Source organism: Cyphellophora attinorum, assembly GCF_001299255.1.
Source record: "Cyphellophora attinorum strain CBS 131958 chromosome Unknown Contig6, whole genome shotgun sequence".
Classification (NCBI taxonomy): domain Eukaryota; kingdom Fungi; phylum Ascomycota; class Eurotiomycetes; order Chaetothyriales; family Cyphellophoraceae; genus Cyphellophora; species Cyphellophora attinorum.
In genome coordinates, this window is record NW_017253234.1 from 700,763 (window position 1) to 720,050 (window position 19,288).

Below are 19,288 nucleotides of genomic sequence, written 5' to 3' on the forward strand. Positions count from 1 at the left end.
GGGCGTTTTTCGCCGGGTATGTTTATTTCTGATACCATCTTTTTCACGTATTGCTAGACTGCAGACTTAGACTGTTAGCTGATTTTGATATATTGTTTCCTAGTCTATTGCAAGTGAGTAGTTGGTACATGAAGAATCCACTGATACTCATCGTCATTCGTTAGCGTTGCTTTGCTGCGTCCATGGCAGCAGCATCCTCCGCCCTACTACCAGTCGCTCTACCATTCGCATCAGCTCCCCTAGCCGCCCCGGTCTGGGCTGTCCCGGTCCCACCAACCGTTCCCTTGACCTTTCCCATCCTTATCAAGTCATCTACCTTGGGCGGTAGCACCAAACCACCCCTCTCGTTCCGCCGATAGAAATCCGCAACCACCATCGCTGTCTTCCCTGCGCAGTCCTCATGCACGAAATGCCCGCTTTCAGGAAACACTTGTAATTGATACTTGCCCTGCATCTGTCCGATCATCAGTTCTTTGTCCAGTCGATCCGTGCCAGCGAGTATCAGAAGCTTCCCAGGGCCGGGTGTGTTCAGGAATTTCGAGGAGAGGGAGGTGAACCAGGCAGACCAGAAGGGTCGGGTGGCTGTTAGGGAGGTGCGCCAGGTGTATGCTGCTGATGGAGCTGTGTTTGGTGAAGGGTTCGGCATGAGAAGTGGCGGGACGGATATCCGAGCAGAGGTGGTGTTTCTGATAGTGCGGCTACGGACGTGCCATTCGATGCCACTGACGATGGAGGGGAAAGAGCGTGGGCGGGTGGAGAGGTATGATTCCATGGATTGCAGGGCGTCCATGGCGGAGCCTTCGACGACGTCGAGAACGGCGTAGCCGAGGAGGGAGGCATGTGGGAGGAGGCGGGTGTGTGCAACTTCCGTGACGACTGCGCCGCCGAGAGAGTGGCCTATCAGGAGGATTGGTGGGAGTTTGGGCCAGGAGAGGTGGGTGGCGTCGAGGTCAGGATGAGGCGGCTAGGTCGGCGGCGAGTGTCGGGAGAGTGAGGTCGAGAGGCAGGTTGTCTGGAGTGGTGGTGAGGCCATGATCCCGGGCATCGAGAGAGAGGATGCCGGCGGTAGGGAGGGTTTTAGTGAGTTCGGCGAAGAAGGCGGCAAAGGAGAGGCCGGAGGAGCCGGCGCCGTGGTGAGTGACGATTAGAGGGCCGTTCGAGGACGGTGGAGTGAGATAGGCGTGGTGAATGAGGTCGGGTTGGTGTGGATTGGGGAAGAAGAGTTCTTGGCCGAAGTAGTCTTGCCAGGGAAGGGGAGCGGAGCGGGATTTTATGGTTGATCTGATTCGCAACGGTTAGTGTGACACTGATGGGAGAGTGGTAGGCAGACATACGCTTTGGGTCGCTCAAAGAGATTCTGGCTTGGCGAAGGTACAATTGTGCCTGTGGAGGAAGCCGATGAGGCTGACGAGGAGGAGTCGTTCGGTGAAGTTGGCCGGAGGTTGGTGAGATCGTCGTCATCTTCTTCTTCGACATCATTGAATGATAATGGTCTAGGTGGTGGTTTCGAGATGTGTGCTTTGGCAAAGGAACGCTGCAAGTCGCTCATCGAGGGCAGTCTGGTTGTCAACCTTGGGGATGGTGGCAGAAAAAGGCGTCCACATCGGATCGAACGAGGCAAACACGAATCGTGAATCAGTTCGGAGCTGAATGGTGGTGTCCCGAGAATGGAGTGATGGTTCCATGGTTTACCTACAGACACTAAAGTCGGGCCTAGATTCTTACCTAAAAGTCTCGCCCAGTTCTGCGGCAGGGGGACATGAGTCGCCAAGACGATAGGCGGTTTAGGCGAAGCCAGGCATGCGCCTTTGAGAATTGCATGTGCATCGGCCGTCGCTACCTCCGGGTCGAGCTTCCGGGATGCTCTCGTCTTCCGCGCATTCACAGTGCCTCGAGGTGAAGGTAATGGTAATGCTCGACCTTTCAGCAGAGATGTGTCGTCTTATCAGTGTTCCTGCATCACATCGACAGCCAGCAAAGAAGGTTCGTTATTATTGGCATCGGATGTTGAGGCGGGAACTATCATCGTGATCATGTTTGCTTTGGGGCGATCGTCACCTAGAATTTCGGTGGCGCATGATCGACTTTCAAGCAAGCTCCGCACGACGATGACGTACAGATCGATTCGAGTTGAGCACCTCGCAGCTCGAAAATATACTTCAGGTTGTAAGTGGCTGGTTTCATGCTCTTCGTTGCAGCCTGGAGCAGACACACCTGTTGCGCGTGAATTGAAGCATAGAGGCGAGGCAGCTTCAGTAACGAGTACGGTAGCATTGTCGCCAGCTCCAAACAATCTCGACGATCCTCACAATGTCTCTGTGGGGTAGCTCCAAGAACGGGGAACCGCGTGAAGCAGAAGATGACAGCCACCCACGACCGACGTCGTCTTCGCGCGAGGAGAGGGACTCGACGGAGGAGCCCACAGAACGAACAAGATTGATAGCACAACGACGACCACCTCCAGCAGGTGGCTATCTTGATCCAGATGACCCAGCTGTAAGTACACATTGAGACTGCAGTCTTCACAGCTAATATCAGACCAGGTCAGCCCCTACAACCTCTGGAGCGTACGAGCTGTGAGATTCTTCGAAGTCTTCTTCCTCATGATTACTTTCTTGTGGTGGGTGGTACTCTTCATCTCGATCTTCGTCAGCCCGCCGGGCATGCATTCAAGAGGGTCAGGATTCTTCGATGTGTCCTACACAACATTGACTGTTGGAAATATTATCATTGCTCTGCTGTTCTTTGCAGTGCCATCGACGCCGATGGGTGTGCTGAGCTTTATCATCTCCATCCTCCTTATCGTCAACATGATCATCATCCTTGTTGCACCAAGGATTCGGCTGGAAGAAGGCTGGCCAGGCATAGCGTCGGTGGTGTGGGCCGCCATCATCGGTCTCTACAACATTCTCGCCAATCGTACCGTTCGATGGGGCAAAGCAGAGGAGGAAGCGCGATTGACCGGGCGGGAGGAGCAGCGCAGAACGCTCAAAGAGTGGTTGGCCGTGCTTCTGGCTACCATTTTCATGGTCATCTTCGCGCTCATCGCTGTTCTATTGACCGCAACAGTCTCACTGCGAGCTCGAGATGCGACGCTGCCAGCTCCAGGTCACCGATACTTGGTCGACGGAGACAAGTATCAGGTCCATGTTGCTTGTGTTGGCAACCAGACTTACGACAAGAAAGGCAATGCCAACCCAACAGTACTACTCGAGGGTGGCTACATGCCAGTGGAAGACTCCTTCGAAGATTGGGTCTATGAGGCTTACCAGAATGGCACAATTGAACGGTACTGCTATTGGGATCGACCTGGCCTGGGCTGGTCTGATAATGCTCCTTCGCCGCATTCAGCCAGCATGTCAGCCGATGCGCTGTCCGAGGCTCTGGCTATCGCAGGCGAGGAAGGCCCATGGGTTCTGGTATCCGCAGGTATTGGTGGAATCTACAGCAGAGTTTTCTCAGCTAGACACCCACGTGCCATTGCAGGCATCATGCTCATCGATGCTTTGCACGAGGACCTTCTCTACCAGATTGGCAACCCTGGGACAGGTTTCCTGCTTTGGGCGCGAGGCTTCATCTCGCCCCTAGGACTTGACCGCCTTCCGGGCGCACTCTTCAAGGGTCGCTCAAGAGAGGATCGCGTCTACGGCAAGTCCTCCTACCAAGGTGGCAAATTCATCAAGAATAAGCTACAGGAAAATCTTGTTGCAGATGGGTTGACCAAAAATGAGGTCCTCAGTGCAAGGAACATTCAACAACCTGAGGTGCCCCTAACTGTTGTGTCTTCGGGAGTTCACATCAACAAGGACAAGGACTGGAAGCGCAGACAAGAAGATCTCACCAAGATCACCGATAATCTCGTCGAATGGCGTATCGTGAAGAAGGCGCCAGCTGAGGAAGTTTGGCGGACTGAGGAGGGACGTTATGAGCTTGGTGACGCTCTGAAGAAATTGATGAAGGCCAAGTCAAAGTGATGAAGCCGATTGGCGAAGAACGAGATCCTCTTGCATCGGGAAAACACATGCGGCATGGAGTTGGTTTACGTGACTTGGGAAGTACTTCATGAGGTTGTAATGATGTTTTAGATGTATATGAACGCATGGTATTCCTCTGATCCCTACTTAAGTGAAGATGGAGCAGAAGCGCCAACGCAGCCTGGCAGCCTCGGATTTTCAGGTCCGCCGTAGGGCAATGACGCATGCGCGCCCGCGGCCTGCATCAACGAACTCCGACCGTGGCTAAACTTGAAGAACGTCTAGCAATTCTGTCGCGTGTTGCCTCTTGCATTTGACACATATTCTATCGCCTTCGACGCTTCAAGTGAAGTCGATTGGTTGCCTGGCTCGCTTTGTTGCCTGAGACTTCAACATGTCTCCCCTTTGCCAGCGGTGACAACATCCCCCATCTCTTTACATCCACATCCCACGAGAGGTCCCCCGAACAGGATGTTGTTACGCTTCGAGTCCAAGGCTGGCCAGTTCCGGCTTACAGCAGAGCCCACGGATACCTTTGCATCCTTGCAGCAGAGAATACTCGCAAATTTACCGTCTGGGGCCGACCCAACCTCTCTGATACTGAGCAACAAACCTGTGGGGTCGAAGCCAGAGCCCTCGCGGGAACGCAGACTAGCAGATATCCCACAGGTCCAAATATCGCAGGTTGGTCTATCGCACGGCGCCAAACTTTTCATAGGCTTCACGGAACAAGATGAGCTCTCAAACGGTCACGTTAACGGCGCGGCCACCGCAGGCGCTCATCGATTGGATGGCAAAAAGATAGCGCTGTCAGAGCCCTCGATACCCATTACTGCACCCGATGTGACCTCGCCAGGACTGGTGAAGAATCCTTGGGAGGTCGTCAAGCAGACACCGCTGGACGACAAGCTAGATGCACAAGATGGCAAGATCCGTAGACCGAAAGATCAGAAGATGTGCAAACATGGGCCAAAAGGAATGTGCGATTACTGCCAGCCACTGGAGCCCTACGATGCGAATTACCTTGCCGAGAAGAAGATTAAACATCAGTCGTTCCACGCGCACCTTCGGAAAATCAACTCGGCGACTAATAAACCCGAATTGAAGAGCTCATACATGCCGCCATTGTCAGAGCCATATTACCGAGTCAAGAAGAATTGCCCATCAGGGCACCCTCCATGGCCTGAAGGCATCTGCACAAAATGCCAGCCGAGCGCTGTGACCTTGAAGCCACAAGAATTTCGGATGGTCGACCACGTCGAGTTCGCTTCAGCCGATATTGTGGACAAGCTCATCGACTTCTGGCGTAGGTCCGGAGCACAGCGCATTGGATTTCTGTACGGGAAGTACGAGGAATACCCAGAAGTACCTTTGGGTGTCAAGGCGGTGGTGGAAGCCATCTATGAGCCCCCACAGGCGTCAGAACTCGATGGTGTTACGTTGCTCGAATGGGAGAACGAAAAGGGCATCGACGAAATTGCTCGGTTGTGCGGACTCGAACGCGTCGGCGTGATCTTTACGGATCTCATCACACCAGAAGAGGGTGAAGGACAAGCTGTGTGCAAGCGACACATCGACTCGTACTTTCTCGCATCGCTGGAAGTGGCATTCGCGGCGCGCTACCAGTCCAAGTACCCTAAGGCCTCAAAATGGAGCGACACCGGCCGGTTTGGATCAGATTTCGTTACTTGCGTGGTGACTGGAGACGAGGACGAGACAATCACGATCAAAGCCTACCAAGCATCGAACTCGGCAGTTGAAATGGTACGCGCCGATATCGTTGAGGCATCAGCAGATCCCTCAGTGATGCTAGTCCAGTCGGAAGATGATGTGGGCCTTGACGGCAAGGCGCGATACATTCCTGAGGTGTATTATCGACGAATCAATGAGTATGGAAGAAATGTGCAGGAAAACGCGAAACCAAGCTTTCCTATCGAATATCTGCTGGTCTCGTTGACAGCTGGCATGCCGGTAGCGCCAAAACCAAAGTTCAGCAAGAACACATTTCCGATTGAGAATCGCGAAGTAGTGGCGACTGGGCAAGATCCTCGAGATGTGGCAAAGCAGTTGAAACAACAGGATGAGATCGAAGCAGTCTCTGACTTCCACTTCCTATGCTACCTCCACGGTATGGGCGTGCTGAGCAAGGTAAGTGTGCCGGAAATACGTGCTTGAGAGCAACATACTGACTCGACCGCAGGAAGAGGAAGCGCTGGTTTGCAGAGTTGCAGTAGATCACGACGTCGGAGACGCGATGCAACTAGCCCAGACCGATGGGTGGAAGACTCTTATGACCATCCTGGAGAACTATGGTGAGCGGCCCCTCAAGCGTCCATGGCTTTCCGCAGAAGACACAGCACCAGAGCGATCACGCAGTCCTTCGGAGCAGCTTGCTAAGCGATTCAAGCAGGCTAAGATCGCGTCCTAACGGGAAGGTCGCAATCCTCCGAGCGAGGCACAAGCTTGTATCTGGAGTACTTCGTTGGCGATGGATCGCAACATCACATTTGCCAGTTGGCCGGCAAGATCGGAGGGGAAAGACTTGCTTTCGTGCATAAAAGACTGCATGACGGATGATCTGCAGCATGGAATAAAGCAACGGCGTCTCGGCATTGCGATAAGTCCACGGCAAGCAACGGAGCATCATTCGATGGCGATCGTGTGCTTGTGACCTCGACGGGCATCTGCGTGCATTTCGCTCAGAGCAGACAGCGAGTGTATAGACTAGAGAAATATCAATCAATGCGATACCCTGAAATTGAGGGGCCAACCACGCGTGGCAATGTGCTGCAAGGAAGGCCATGTTCAAGTAGCGTGGTGGGTTGCCTCTAGCGCCTGGCACAACATGGATTTGAATGGCCTGGATCTGCACTATTTCAACAAGCCTGTGGCAATGCTACCCCAGAGCAAGCAAGTGCAAGCAAGTTCACGAGGACAGATGCAATCCCCATCCCAAGTCCTGTCAGTTGTTATTGGCTTTGAGAAGGCCTCCGTGCCGCACACACGTGTTGCCTATACATTTCAGTTGGAAGAAAGCGTGGTTGGCATCGATGAGACGCCGGACACGTGCCAGAACTGCGTGGAAATGTCAGCCGTACTCGTGTACCACTGCTCATGACATAATTTGCTTCTTGTAGGGCGGACGGGCTTCCAGAAAGCCCGTAGAACGTGTCCCAAGAGTGATGAGCAGAGGGGGAGCGACAGTTCAGATGATCGCACAAGCTGAAACTCCTGCTACTAGAATCTTCTGACTTTTGCACCTTGCCTCCCTAGGCATTAGTAGGGCCTGACAAGCATCGTGCACTGGGCTTTCGTTCGTCGGCTTGGGGCTCCAGGTTGTTAGAGTTGCCTCCGCAGATGATCCCAAGCTCCTCCTTTGAGCACCATTGGCCTGCACGGCAGGCGCATCCCAGAGTGGCTTGTCGCCCATCAGAGCTCAGACTCATCAGGCTTGTCCCTGGAGAGCGAGAGCGAGTCTGGCCTCGTCTTGAACTGGCGACAGTGCTGCTGCTGCTGCTCTAGGTAGAGAGCACTGTACTTCACATACCGCAACTACCTGGTCAAAGGAGTCATCCGACACCACATCTGCTCTACTGCTTTGTCCCCTCTCCTCCTCATACTGCATGTTCACGCTGAGCCAGAGACATCAACTTGTACTTTCGATTATCGTCAGCACAGCGCTCCGCACCTCAGGCAAATAATCTCCCTCGCGAATTCAGCTTCGTCCTCCGCATCCACCCCTCACACAGCATCGACAAGAGGGAATAAGCACTCCCTGGCGACGCCCAGTTGGAAATCCATTGTCGCTTCGACAGCCTGTGTTCCCAATCTCCATTTTCATCTGCAATCGCCCGCAGACTCGACGAGTGTTTGACGGCTGCAGCTAGCCAGTCAGTGCTCTTGCTTGCTCCTCCAGTCCTCGCTTCGCTTCGCACGCACACTCGAACTCGAGCGCCGCTCGGCCCTGCTCAAAAGAATCGCGATCGCATTGCAGACGCCGAGAAGCTCGTCACTGAGCTCACATTGCGCTGCTTACTGCTGCTGTATATCCCCGCTACCGACCACACAATCGTGCACAACTCAACAAGCTGCTGGACGCACACCGAAGTTGTCAGGCGGACAGTCGGCACGAAGCTCTTCCAAAAGCTTTGCCCGCGCGTGACGATGGGCACGTAGTCACTTCGCTGCGGCGACGACGACAACAAGAGATTGTTCTAAGGCTTCAGCGGTTCTTCGGCGTCGCTCAACATGGATCCATCAGCATGTCGAGTCATCTACATCGACTCCCGCTTCAACACAGAAAGGTGGATATCACGAGACGGCTTGTCAACGCCAATCACCCCTCAGAAGAACAACAGCGACCTTGAATTCTCAAAGTTACCACCTGATTTGCAAGCTAACGTGAATGCTTTCCTCACTGTCTTCAATCAAGGTCAGTCCAATGTCGGCGTGACATTTTGAATGAACACTGACCCAGCAGCAGTATTCGTATGCAACTCCGGTCGTTCCTTTTCTACCAAGCTCTCCGAACTTCATGACCAGGTCGCAGCGGACAGTACACCTATCATAGCATGCTTTGATATCGGCGATGAATACCGCCAGAGGAACCGGAACAAGGCCAAAGGCCAGCAGCAACTGCCGACTGCTGTTGCTGTGTCATCGGATTCACCTCCACCATCACCCGTAATGCTTCGACGCGAAATCACGTTTTCCTCCGAGTCCGACGAATCTTATGGTCTCCAGTTGCTGAGTCGCATAGCTTCCGACCTGCAAGTGGACGAATCTGTACAACTAATCATACCTGTGGCAATTGTACAACCGAAGCGCAAGGACTCGTACGATGCAGCCCTCGAGAAGAACCCAGCCAATAGCATATCAAGAGCTCCGTATGGCAGCGAGACCGAACCTGTGTCCCTCGAGGACCAGTCCGACTTTGTAGAGCCAACACTGATGTTACAATGCCTTGAGGCTGGTGCTATGGATGTTGTAAAGAGTCCGCTGGATAAAGCTGGGATCATGGGCCTCACGGTCCACGCCTACCGGATATACAAAAATGCTAAGAAGGAGCAGGCGACTTTCATGGCTGCTGCGCGTAAGACTCGCAAAGCCTCTTGGGTCGGTGTCGAAGAAGAGAAGCCGTATGCGTATTTGCGCGAGGCTATGGTCAAGAAGCTGCTGAAAGGTATCTGCGACCCACAGCATGTCATCGAAGATTACCAGCACCGAGGTCTGAGTGTGGACAAGCAACGACAACAGGATATAGCTGAAGCTGTGGGCAAATGGGGGTTCGACGGTCACTTGTTCTCGGAAGACGAACTGGTCTACGCTGGCTACTACATGCTCAATCACGCTTTACAATTACCGGAACTGGAGGAGTGGAGAATACCTCAAGCAAACCTACTGCGCTTCATGCAGGGTTGTCGAGTTGCGTACAATTCGTTCGTGCTCTACCACAACTTTCGGCACGCCGTCGACGTACTCCAATCACTATTTTATTTCCTCGTCCAGATTGGCACCCTGCCGCCGTACCCTGTTGGGGCGCCGCCACCACCCAAAGCCGAACAAAAATCGCCAATCGCCCGATTGCTAGGGCCCTTCCAAGGCCTCACTCTGCTCATATCTGCGATCGGGCATGATGTTGGGCATCCTGGCGTCAACAATATGTTCCTTGTGAAGCTGAATGCTCCTCTGGCGCAATTGTACAACGACCAATCTGTACTGGAAGCTTTCCATTGTGCTGCATACTCGCAAATCCTGCGAAGGCATTGGCCTGAGGCCTTCCATGACAGGAATATTCGACAGCTCATGATAAGAACCATTCTTGCTACCGACATGGGTGTGCATGCAGACTACATGTCTCAATTAGGGCAATTGCAAGAAAGGATACATGAATCGAAGGACACTGACGGCTGGACACCTAAGGACCTGACGCAATTCACTACGTTGGCCTGCGGCTTACTTATCAAATGCGCCGATATCAGCAATGTGGCTCGTCCATGGGCTGTAGCCGAGAAGTGGACGTACTTGTTGCAGAAAGAGTTTGCCAAACAGGGTGAGATGGAATCTGCGGTGGGAATGGAAACAACGCTGTTCGGCGGACCTCCGGATCTGGGCAACACATTGAAACTGGCCAATGGCCAGATTGGATTCATGACCATATTTGCGCATCCTTTGTTCTCTAGCGTCGCGGACATCATACCTGCAATGAGCTTCGCCGCCGAAGAGATTCTGACGAATAAGGGTGTCTGGTTTACCAGAGCGGAAAAGGAGAAGATGAAAGCAGTGATTCGGAAAGGAACCGGTTTCGGTGATGGAGGTGCGGTGAGCCCGAGGAGCCTCAGTCCGGTCGGCAAGAAGCACGCAGGAGGTGCAAGCTACTTCCCTTCTTCACCACTGGCCGCCAAGGCCGACTCACCGAGCACGCCAAAAGGTTCCACTCGGCATGACTCTGCAACAGCTGGCAGCACGACCCCACAGAATGCCTCCAGGCGGTCTTCCCTTCAAGCCGTTGCTGGCGTCGCTATGCCAATAGGTCATGATGGCTCGAGAAGGTCATCAGCTGCATCAGGGCGTGGACGGAGGTTATCGAAAGACAAGGAAACGAACGGGACACGAGACTCTAATGGAGTCGCATTCATCTCACCGAACTTTTCGAAGGCCAATCACAGCGATCCCGCCACACAGACTCCCACGTCAGTCGGCTACGACGGTGCAACGTCACAGAAAGAGCTTAATGACACTTCGAGAGATGCTGGAGTCTCGATGCGGGCAGGAAGTGCCGCAATTCCAACAGAGGCAGCGGAAAGCCAAGGCCGTCCTCCTGTCTCCTCACCACTATCCGGATTCAACTTCGCTACGTCGAATGTTGACGAGCCCGTAAGAGCATACGACCCTGACAAGGAATACAAGCATCCAAGAGAGGCAGCACAAAGTATGCCGTCCCCAGAAATGGTGAATGAACATCAACGACAGGAGACAATGGCACAAAATGCAATTTCGGAGTCCCGGCACATGACAGCAGAGCCAGAGACGCTCAATGAGTTCAGCAATACGAATGAACAACGACATCAGTCTGAAGCTTGTGGCGATTCGCCACAGACGAAGGAGCAAAAAGAGTTCGAAGCGAAAAGGGCACGAGCAGCCTCGGCCCCACTACACATGACGAGTCCGAACCAAAGGAGCAGCTTCAGTGTCAGCAGCGTCCAAAGCGGCAGCATGGCGAGCGAGAAGATGGACTATCGGAGTATAATCAACGGAACGGATCAGGAAGGAGATGCCCACGGCAGTGTGCGTGGTCGAAAGAGCAGCACGCGTTCAATAGGTCGGAAGCGGTCAAAAATAAAGATGGGTTTGATGTTTTGGAAGACCAAGGAGGAGAAGGAAAGGCAGAGGGATGAGGATCAGGCCGAGGGTGAGACTGAATCGAGTGCTGTACAGGACGAGCCTGGAATTGCGACTGCAGCTGGTGGACCAGTTCGAGACTATGACAGGTGATTGGCTCGGCGGTCGAAAGTATCGATTATGATGTCCACATCTACAATTGATTCGAGTGATGGGTCTGCGCTCGAACAATCGCCGTCAGATGCCTCTCCAGGCTCGAGACGAAAGCGGCTTAGACATGAAGCCACTTTGGATCGATGAGCGGCAGCAGACCCAATGGCTGTCACGACCTGCTTGAGTCCAGCGAAAGAACAGGTACGATGGACTCGATCGAGCTGGAAGCACCCTGTGTCGGTCCATGGGTGTAGTGCGTGTAGAGGTTGGGAGATCAATGTGTGCGCCCTGACTACCGAACTAGGACTGGTCAAATGCAAGAATGTTTGTTCACTCTTCTCCATCAAGCTCTTGTACGAATGATGGTCATATGGCTTAGAACAGTGTTGGCAGCGTGTAGGCTTGTGAACCGCTACTGCGGCCTGGGCTCTCTAGGGGTTCTGCATTGGGAAGGTGCGGTCGCAACAAGACCTGAGCTTTGTCCTAACGATGACAGCAGTCTGCGACCTTTCGACTGAATCAATCACTTACCGCAGCCGCAATCTTTCGACCGAGTCAGTGACTTACTCGGAGTAACCTCTGATACAGGGATCGTATGGCTTGGGCTTTGTCTAGTCAGACTGACCTGATGTTTGTCAAGCAGATTGGCTGCTTCCTGCGGGAGGTGTTTGTTCCAGGATCTGATACTTAACAGCTCTTGGACCTCATCTCAATCTAGTGCTCATCACTACTCACCCTAGTCTCAACCTCAATCTTGGGTTGACCAGGCTATGAGCCTGGTCAAGGATCATACACATATGACGTGAGCTGTGTGCAACAACAAGGGGGGTGAAGGTATAACTATATCTCAGAGGAACCAGGCGACAGTAAGTCCTCACAGATACTTCAGCAGCAAGTCATGTCAGCCAGGGCCTGCTTGAGCACCGCTAAGAGGTGAAGTCAAGTGCACGCCTCCTCTTCACCAGCTGATCGCGTACTTAAGCGGTGTTTATTGTCAGGTCAACAATGCCATTCCTTCACGTCAGGCTAGGCGCCAGTGCAAAGGTGTTAACATCGCCCACATTTGCTTTCTTCGAACCTTTCGATCGCTGCTACCTACCACCAACCCTCGGTCAACATGCCGCCACGCAAGCGGCAGCGGCTCGAGATCCACGATGCCGATCCCGAGGGCGACACCGTCATCGAAGTTGGGAAAGCCGGGAGAGGTAAGCAGAAGACCCTCATCAGAGCCAGCAAGAAGGTTCTTACGTCCTCCTCGCCAGTATTCGACACCATGCTGGGCCCAAATTTCGCCGAAGGACAGGTCGATCATACCGTCGAGGAGCCCCTGAAGCTACCCGATGACGATGGTAGCGCCATGCTCATCTTGTTTCAAATCATTCACAATAGGCTTCTCGATGTTAGCAACATCGACCTCGACAAGCTGCCACGTCTCGTTCTAGCCGGCGACAAGTACTCGTGCTTCGATGTTCTCCGTCCTTGGCTGCAACTAGCACTGGGTCGCTGGCGCGAAACGCATGACAGAACCTTCTGCATCGAGCAAGGATACCTAGTCAATGGGGTTGAGAAGATGACGCTCGGGGACGCATTCTACACAGCGTATTTGATCGACGACTCGATTACGTTCGAATGGCTGTCGCACGAAGTCCTCCATTGTGTCCAACTTGTCGCCGTTGCTGGAAAACGATCGATCGTCGGTTTGTCTAGTTTGCTGGACGATCTCGTGCCTAAAAAGATTGAAGGTACGTCCATATCTGCGGACAGGCGAATGCAGTGCTAACCATACCTAGCTAGGATTGTGAACATATGTGAACACGCACTCAATCGGACAAAAGAAGTCTACTTGAAGCCGTTGAAGGAAGCCGCAGAACGCGCGGAAAAGGGAATGGAATGTCTTGAGGGGGACAGACGACTCATGGTCTACGTCAAGAAGCTCATGCTCGACGAGAGATTCTACACTACCGATCCCGCCTGGCTTCTCAAGGGCATCACCAGGCCAAGACCCTTGCTCCAACTGACAGGCATGACAATTCCAGGCCCCGTGATGCTTCCTCCCCGTCCGGAAGAAGAGCGTCCTGCGGTGGATCGCGCGCTTATACGGCGAGAAGCGTCAGAGAAGTGCGGCAACCCCTCGTGTCTGTGTCGGGATCAGTTAGGTATCGTGGTGGGTGGATGTCATTTCGAGGCGATGATGGCGCTGGGCTGTATCTGCCTACCATGCTTCAAGAAAGGAGGCAGCAAGCTTGCAATCATCCCTTTCCGTAGTGAGTGTCAGACTTGTGGCGCAAAAGGGAAAGCCTGGGATCTGGCATTCTTCAGCGAGTACCCTACAGAAGAGGACATGCAGGCTGGAGAACAGGAGAGTCTATGATGCGGGAGACCGAACTCAGAATGCTGTCAACATGGTATGGATCTATCGAAGCTACGTTGTGTACCTTCCATAAGCCTGCCCATCGGCGTTTTCGGACCCGGGCCTTCAGGTTGGAGTGGATATCATAAGGCAACCACATAGAATCTTCTTCCTTGGCAAGGCAAACTTGACCTGAAGCTTTCCAATTATTTCGGCTCAAGGCGCAACTGCCAGTCTCTGTCGCTGCTTGCCCGATCGCGCTTGCGAGTGCTGCGCAGAGAATTCTTTGAGCAATTGCGCCTGCTGGATGAATGAAGAGGTTATGGAGGCAGCAACGTTGTTCTCAAACTCAGTGCAATATACATCTCAGCTTCTTTCAATCTCTGTCGCAGTGATTGACAGCTGAATTTTGAGGTACAGGCAACTCAGAGGTGTGACTTGACGGCAATGATCAGTACCTCAGCGCCACTCATTGAGACCTCGCCAACTTTGATATAAAGCTTGATGGACACACTCGCAGACCTGACCTGGAGCCTCGATAAAGAAGTATGTGCTGTCCGAAAGGGCGGCCTCGTCATGACATTCGCTTGACTTTAGGCTCTGTCGAGCATTGCGCCCGACGGCTTCAGTGAAGACCATCAAAAAGCAATTCTGAGACTATTCACTGCTGACTTGACCAGTTCCGATCGTCTACTTAAGTCTCCTTCCGACCCGCCCTCTTTCTCAAACTTCTCGTCGCCGTCCAGACTCTGCCTTTCGCCCACACTTTCGCCGCTCGAAGACACTGACTCGGTCTATCTGCACGTCGTGCCTCCAGGCTTGCGCTACGGCCGGAGGACATGTCTACCTACTTCCCGCCCAACGTCGCAGGACCGTCCAATACAGGATCGTCGAATGCGCCTTCCGTACAAGCCCGCACTCCACCAGGTTGGCCACCGAGCACAGCGCAAGCAACTATGTCTCCTCATGCCATTCTCACCAATGGACACGACTACGGACAAGGACCTCCCAAGAAGAAGCCCAAGCTCACACCCTCGACGCAAACTCTCGATAACATCATTGACATCATTCCGTCGGGGCCGCCAGGCGATCTGGTCATCCAAGTCAAACTTCCGATCACGCCCAGTCTGACAGGATCTATGGCGACCACAAAGCCGTGCCTCATCCGTGTCCATTCACTGATTCTTACATTGGCATCTCCCTACTTCGCGAATCTGCTCGCCACAGATGGTACAGAACAGAAGAGCTTCTCCGCGTCCTCACCGCTCTTGCTTCCAGACGATATGGACGGCGCAGCCTTTCTCGATTGGGTCCTCATGATCTGCAACCAGACGGAAACTCTGCAGAAGAATGCGATTGCAGGTCCGCCTGTCAACCCAAGATCCCCAAGTAATGCTTCCAATACCCCCGAGACCGACAACAAGAAGCTAAAACAGCCATACATGGGCCGCTTCCCACGCGTCGTCGCGGTCGCCAGACGCCTAGGTTGCGCCGAGAGCATGAAGAGCTGGTGTGCTATGCCGCTGTGGAGGTTCTTTGGTCCGAAGGGTGAAGCTGATGAGGAAGGTCTGGGAGCGGCTGGGCTGAGTGTCCTGTATGTGTCTATCCTTATGTGTTCTGCAGCTGCACAAACGGTCGCGCGCGAATTGCTGTTGACAAGGAATTCTGCTAACATCTTCTTCGCTACACAGGGATGCAATTGCGATTGCCTACGTTGTGCGAGACGAATCCCTCTTCAGACGCGCCACCGAGTATGCTCTGGTTCACTTCACAGATGACCAGCTAGAGGAGGAGATCGGAGGCGGCTTGGCTGGAGCTTTGCCATTGGGATTGATCGGTAAGTCATAGTCCTGTTTTGCGTAGAACGCGTCATCATAGAGGGAGAACACATGCTGATCACGTCCTGCTGCGCCAACGAAACAGAAACAATCAAGTCTACCCGTCGTCGATCCCTACTCCAGCTCGAACGCGCCTTACACGTCCCCATCCTCGCGATTCACGCCAAACTTCTCGATCCAGAAGAGCCCTTGGAACTGCATCCGATCGAGCCCTGCGAGCTCGCGACCGAGAAACTCGCGCTATACACGCTGCAGCTTTGTCACTTGAAGCAGGGACGATTCAGTCTGGCCGACGATACCAACGATGGCGTGCATGGCTCGGGTAAGGTCAAGGGGTTGAGTCTCTGGGAGGTTTGGGAGGGTTGCGAGGAGATGGAGGCGGTGTTGCCGAAGGACTGTCGCAAGTGTGGGAAGAACTGCGAGGGAGGCTGTATGGTTGATGTGAGAAAGGGATTGAGAGACGCGGTGGAGATGGCGAAGGGTGGCGTCAAGGGTTTGTGTTTGGGTTGTGTGGTTGAGGGCAAGATGGAATGCAGCGGTCATGGGCAGGAGAGCCGACGGAGAGGCATGGCGGATGGTACGGCGTCGGCGGTATGATGGACAACCTTGGGCATATGCAGATGCTCTTGTATCAATCGCAATGGGCATGATGGATTTCTTCCCCAACACTCGGCTCGTCCTCTAGCATTGCAGAGACAAGGGAGCGGATGTTCAGCTGGTTCGACGATAACATGGAGAAGAGCAGTGCATAGTGCTCAGATGCAGTCTTTGGCAGTCATCCGACTAGGCTGTGGGAAGCTCTCGGGAGTTTCGAGTAACGCGAGCAACTGAGGCGGTGAGACAGCAGAGACACAAAGACTTCAATGCAGACCAGAGGTGTCAGTCAGGGCGCAATTGAAGCCGATACACCACGAAATTGCCCACGGCATTCCTGTCCGTACCATTCAGGGGGGCTGAGCTGTCGTCCATGCATGCAGCGGGAAGGTTCTCGAGCCCAAGTTCTTGCGAAGTCATGATCAAGTGACATGCATCTCAGGTGATGCCACTGCCAAAGCGACGTGGTGATGAAGTGATGCTCTGTCTTTGAACAAAAGTACTGCCTCGCACCTGCCTAGACTATTTTGCAAATATCAACACAGCACCCTCTTGCATCCTCTTCCTTCTTCGTTGCTCATACCCTCCACGACCAAATCGATCCAACGCATCACATCCCATCGAGAACAAATTCGCTCAAACACCACAACGAGATTGTGCGACTATACCTACGAAGTCGACACGCCATGTCGGCCGCGGCCGCTAATTTGGCAGCCAATCGTGCAGCAACACCATCCCAAGGACAAAAGCGTGATGCATCCGAGGAAGGCTCTGTCGCCGGGTCCACGAGGAAGAAGCAGAAGATGTCACACTATCAGTCCCCATTCGACGTTGTTGACGACCCCAGAAGTGATCTGGTGATCCAAGTTGGGACCGGTGAAGACATTGGTTTGGTCCGTGTGCTCAAGATGTTTCTTATCGTGTCGTCGCCGGTCTTCAAGTCAATGCTGGCTGGGGAGTTCAAGGAGGCTGGAAAGGTCTACGATGAGAGCAATCCGCTGGTCCTCGACGATGATCGTACGGCATTTATCGATTTCTGCGTCATGATCCACAACCAGTCCAAGGGCGACAAGCAAGTACCACTGTCCCGCGCGGCGGGCGTCGCGGTCATCTTCGACAAATACTGCTGCACCGAGCTTCTACTGCAAAACGTCTCCTGGCCTCTTCGAGAGTACTTCGGTCCTTCTGTCAACAAGACTTATCTGGATGAACTCAGAGGTATCGGTCTGCGCGTAGAAGATGTGATGTGCATCAGCTATGTCGCAGGAGACGCGAAGCTTTTCCATCGTTGCACGAAGCTCATGGCTTCTAAAATCACGCCGGGCCGCGGTTACAAGCAAATGAAGACTGACAAGGCTTTGCTGGCGCTTATGCCTGACACAATTCTTGGTAGGTGCCCTTGTCAGGCATTGTGTGCTGTTCGCTGACAAAACCTAGAAGCCATGCAAGCCATAAGAAGTCGTGATCTGGACACGATTGATCAGCTGACATACGTGCCTATACACGAGATTCAGCTGGAATGGCTGCACGGGGAAGAATGTGACTTGGCGAAAGAGTCAATCTGTAACTACACACTGGGTCTGGCAAAAATCAAGGGCAGCCATTTCCGAATGTGAGTCTACTGCTCTTTTTTGAGGCCAGCATATTGACCACAATCTATCCAGGGCAGCGAGCAGCCTCTCTGTAGATGCAGCTGTGAGCGCGATTGCTGAACTCTGCAATGAGATGAAAAAGTTGGTATCCGAGGAATGCGTCGACACCGACTGCAATTCCAGCTGCGCGACACCATGGGCAAATTTCGACGAGAGCACCGCAGCAAAGGCTCAGGAATCTTATGTGGGTCTGTGCTTGACGTGCATCAAGGCGGGAGTTACATCGGCAGACGTCTGTCAGCACGACTCTGAGCAATGAGCGGTGCGATAGGGTGCAGGACATTAAGGTGTCGAAGGTTGGATGAGGCGTTTTGGTCACGGCGCTAAACAGGATCAGGCAAAGTGGATGCCTTACAGCGTCATCGATCCTGGCTTCTCAGCTAAATGGTAGCCGCGAAGTGTTGATGTGTATCATAGCGCCCCGTCCGCAGAGCAGCCCTCGAATGAGGATCTACAGACCGCTTTCATCAAGCATAATGGCGACCAAGAAGAAAATGAATGTCCACGACTTCCCTCGTCCACCATTACTCGAGCGCACACCGCGGCATCTCGTGATCAAATGGGGGTAAGCATATAGTCTTTATGAGTAGTGCATAAGAGCGGCTACGTACTGACCGTTGCAAGCAATGATGTTGTCGCTGATACCAGGGAGGCATACTGGGCATTAGAAACAACGGTATGGTATCCTAGCAGCTGATTGTCTTCTGCCAGCGGGTCTTCTCATTCTGCCCAACTGACATGTATCACCCATAGCATCCTGCCAGTGGGTCGTCCCTTCCGTTCCTGAGCTACCGCCGCCACCAGCAGCGACGTCACTACTTCCCAGCCTGATGACATGCTGACCACTGACCACGTTTCTTCTACCATGACAGCATACTACCTCCCCCCATCCTCCATCTCCCCCTCATTCGCCCTCGCCAAGATCCCGGGCCGCACCTCTCTCTGCGAGTGGAAAGGTCGAGCGACGTACTGGACCATCACTGCTGCCACCGACAAGTCAAAGTCCGTGAGCGGCAAGATCTGGAGCTACGACTCTCCGACTCCATCATTCAAGGAAATCAAAGGGTATCTGAGCTTTTATGCGAGTGGCGTGCCGTGGGAGTGCTTTGTGGACGGGGAGAAGGTTGCGCCGCAGGAGGGGGACTTCTATGGCGGGTGGGTGACGTCGGAGCTGGAGGGGAGGATGAAGGGTGGGCCTGGGACTTGGGGGTGGTGATCGTTGTGTTTCGGGAGGTACGGCGGGGTTGAATCCGAAGGCACAGGCCTCCCAGCCGGAGCTGACAGTCTTCTTTGACGGTCAGGCTGAGCAACTGAATACATGAAGATGTGACTCATTCTTCTCGCCTAGATCGTGAGGATCTGGAGGCATATAGTCATCTGCCATGG

General features: G+C 53.5%; 10 protein-coding genes across 10 annotated transcripts; 8 read left to right on the forward strand and 2 right to left on the reverse strand.

The window, feature by feature from the left end:
* Nucleotides 1-160: 160 nt before the first annotated feature.
* Nucleotides 161-790, reverse strand: AB675_1984 (Protein phosphatase methylesterase 1; the record flags this gene model as incomplete). Its single annotated transcript, XM_018141916.1, has 1 exon — nucleotides 161-790. The coding sequence occupies one exon, from the start codon at nucleotides 788-790 to the stop codon at nucleotides 161-163; it is 630 nt and encodes a 209-aa protein (XP_018002922.1).
* Nucleotides 791-950: 160 nt separating this feature from the next.
* On the reverse strand, nucleotides 951-1,549 carry AB675_1985 (Protein phosphatase methylesterase 1; the record flags this gene model as incomplete). Its single annotated transcript, XM_018141917.1, has 2 exons — nucleotides 951-1,281; nucleotides 1,335-1,549. 2 exons carry the CDS (start codon nucleotides 1,547-1,549, stop codon nucleotides 951-953), a joined length of 546 nt encoding a protein of 181 aa, XP_018002948.1.
* Nucleotides 1,550-2,310: 761 nt separating this feature from the next.
* On the forward strand, nucleotides 2,311-3,974 carry AB675_1986 (uncharacterized protein; the record flags this gene model as incomplete). The annotated part of the gene is made up of 2 exons (XM_018141918.1): nucleotides 2,311-2,496; nucleotides 2,544-3,974. 2 exons carry the CDS (start codon nucleotides 2,311-2,313, stop codon nucleotides 3,972-3,974), a joined length of 1,617 nt encoding a protein of 538 aa, XP_018002882.1.
* Nucleotides 3,975-4,445: 471 nt separating this feature from the next.
* Nucleotides 4,446-6,402, forward strand: AB675_1987 (Nuclear protein localization protein 4; the record flags this gene model as incomplete). The annotated part of the gene is made up of 2 exons (XM_018141919.1): nucleotides 4,446-6,122; nucleotides 6,175-6,402. The coding sequence occupies 2 exons, from the start codon at nucleotides 4,446-4,448 to the stop codon at nucleotides 6,400-6,402; spliced, it is 1,905 nt and encodes a 634-aa protein (XP_018002857.1).
* A 1,820-nt stretch (nucleotides 6,403-8,222) lies between these two features.
* On the forward strand, nucleotides 8,223-11,468 carry AB675_1988 (3',5'-cyclic-nucleotide phosphodiesterase regA; the record flags this gene model as incomplete). Its single annotated transcript, XM_018141920.1, has 2 exons — nucleotides 8,223-8,406; nucleotides 8,458-11,468. The coding sequence occupies 2 exons, from the start codon at nucleotides 8,223-8,225 to the stop codon at nucleotides 11,466-11,468; spliced, it is 3,195 nt and encodes a 1,064-aa protein (XP_018002715.1).
* Nucleotides 11,469-12,585: 1,117 nt separating this feature from the next.
* Nucleotides 12,586-13,839, forward strand: AB675_1989 (uncharacterized protein; the record flags this gene model as incomplete). Its single annotated transcript, XM_018141921.1, has 2 exons — nucleotides 12,586-13,210; nucleotides 13,259-13,839. 2 exons carry the CDS (start codon nucleotides 12,586-12,588, stop codon nucleotides 13,837-13,839), a joined length of 1,206 nt encoding a protein of 401 aa, XP_018002840.1.
* Nucleotides 13,840-14,657: 818 nt separating this feature from the next.
* On the forward strand, nucleotides 14,658-16,253 carry AB675_1990 (uncharacterized protein; the record flags this gene model as incomplete). The annotated part of the gene is made up of 3 exons (XM_018141923.1): nucleotides 14,658-15,412; nucleotides 15,510-15,655; nucleotides 15,742-16,253. The coding sequence occupies 3 exons, from the start codon at nucleotides 14,658-14,660 to the stop codon at nucleotides 16,251-16,253; spliced, it is 1,413 nt and encodes a 470-aa protein (XP_018002822.1).
* A 683-nt stretch (nucleotides 16,254-16,936) lies between these two features.
* On the forward strand, nucleotides 16,937-18,161 carry AB675_1991 (uncharacterized protein; the record flags this gene model as incomplete). Its single annotated transcript, XM_018141924.1, has 3 exons — nucleotides 16,937-17,639; nucleotides 17,688-17,862; nucleotides 17,915-18,161. 3 exons carry the CDS (start codon nucleotides 16,937-16,939, stop codon nucleotides 18,159-18,161), a joined length of 1,125 nt encoding a protein of 374 aa, XP_018002875.1.
* Nucleotides 18,162-18,378: 217 nt separating this feature from the next.
* On the forward strand, nucleotides 18,379-18,599 carry AB675_1992 (uncharacterized protein; the record flags this gene model as incomplete). Its single annotated transcript, XM_018141925.1, has 2 exons — nucleotides 18,379-18,467; nucleotides 18,527-18,599. 2 exons carry the CDS (start codon nucleotides 18,379-18,381, stop codon nucleotides 18,597-18,599), a joined length of 162 nt encoding a protein of 53 aa, XP_018002913.1.
* A 168-nt stretch (nucleotides 18,600-18,767) lies between these two features.
* AB675_1993 (uncharacterized protein) lies at nucleotides 18,768-19,118 on the forward strand (the record flags this gene model as incomplete). Its single annotated transcript, XM_018141926.1, has 1 exon — nucleotides 18,768-19,118. One exon carries the CDS (start codon nucleotides 18,768-18,770, stop codon nucleotides 19,116-19,118), a length of 351 nt encoding a protein of 116 aa, XP_018002936.1.
* Between the last annotated feature and the right edge of the window lie 170 nt (nucleotides 19,119-19,288).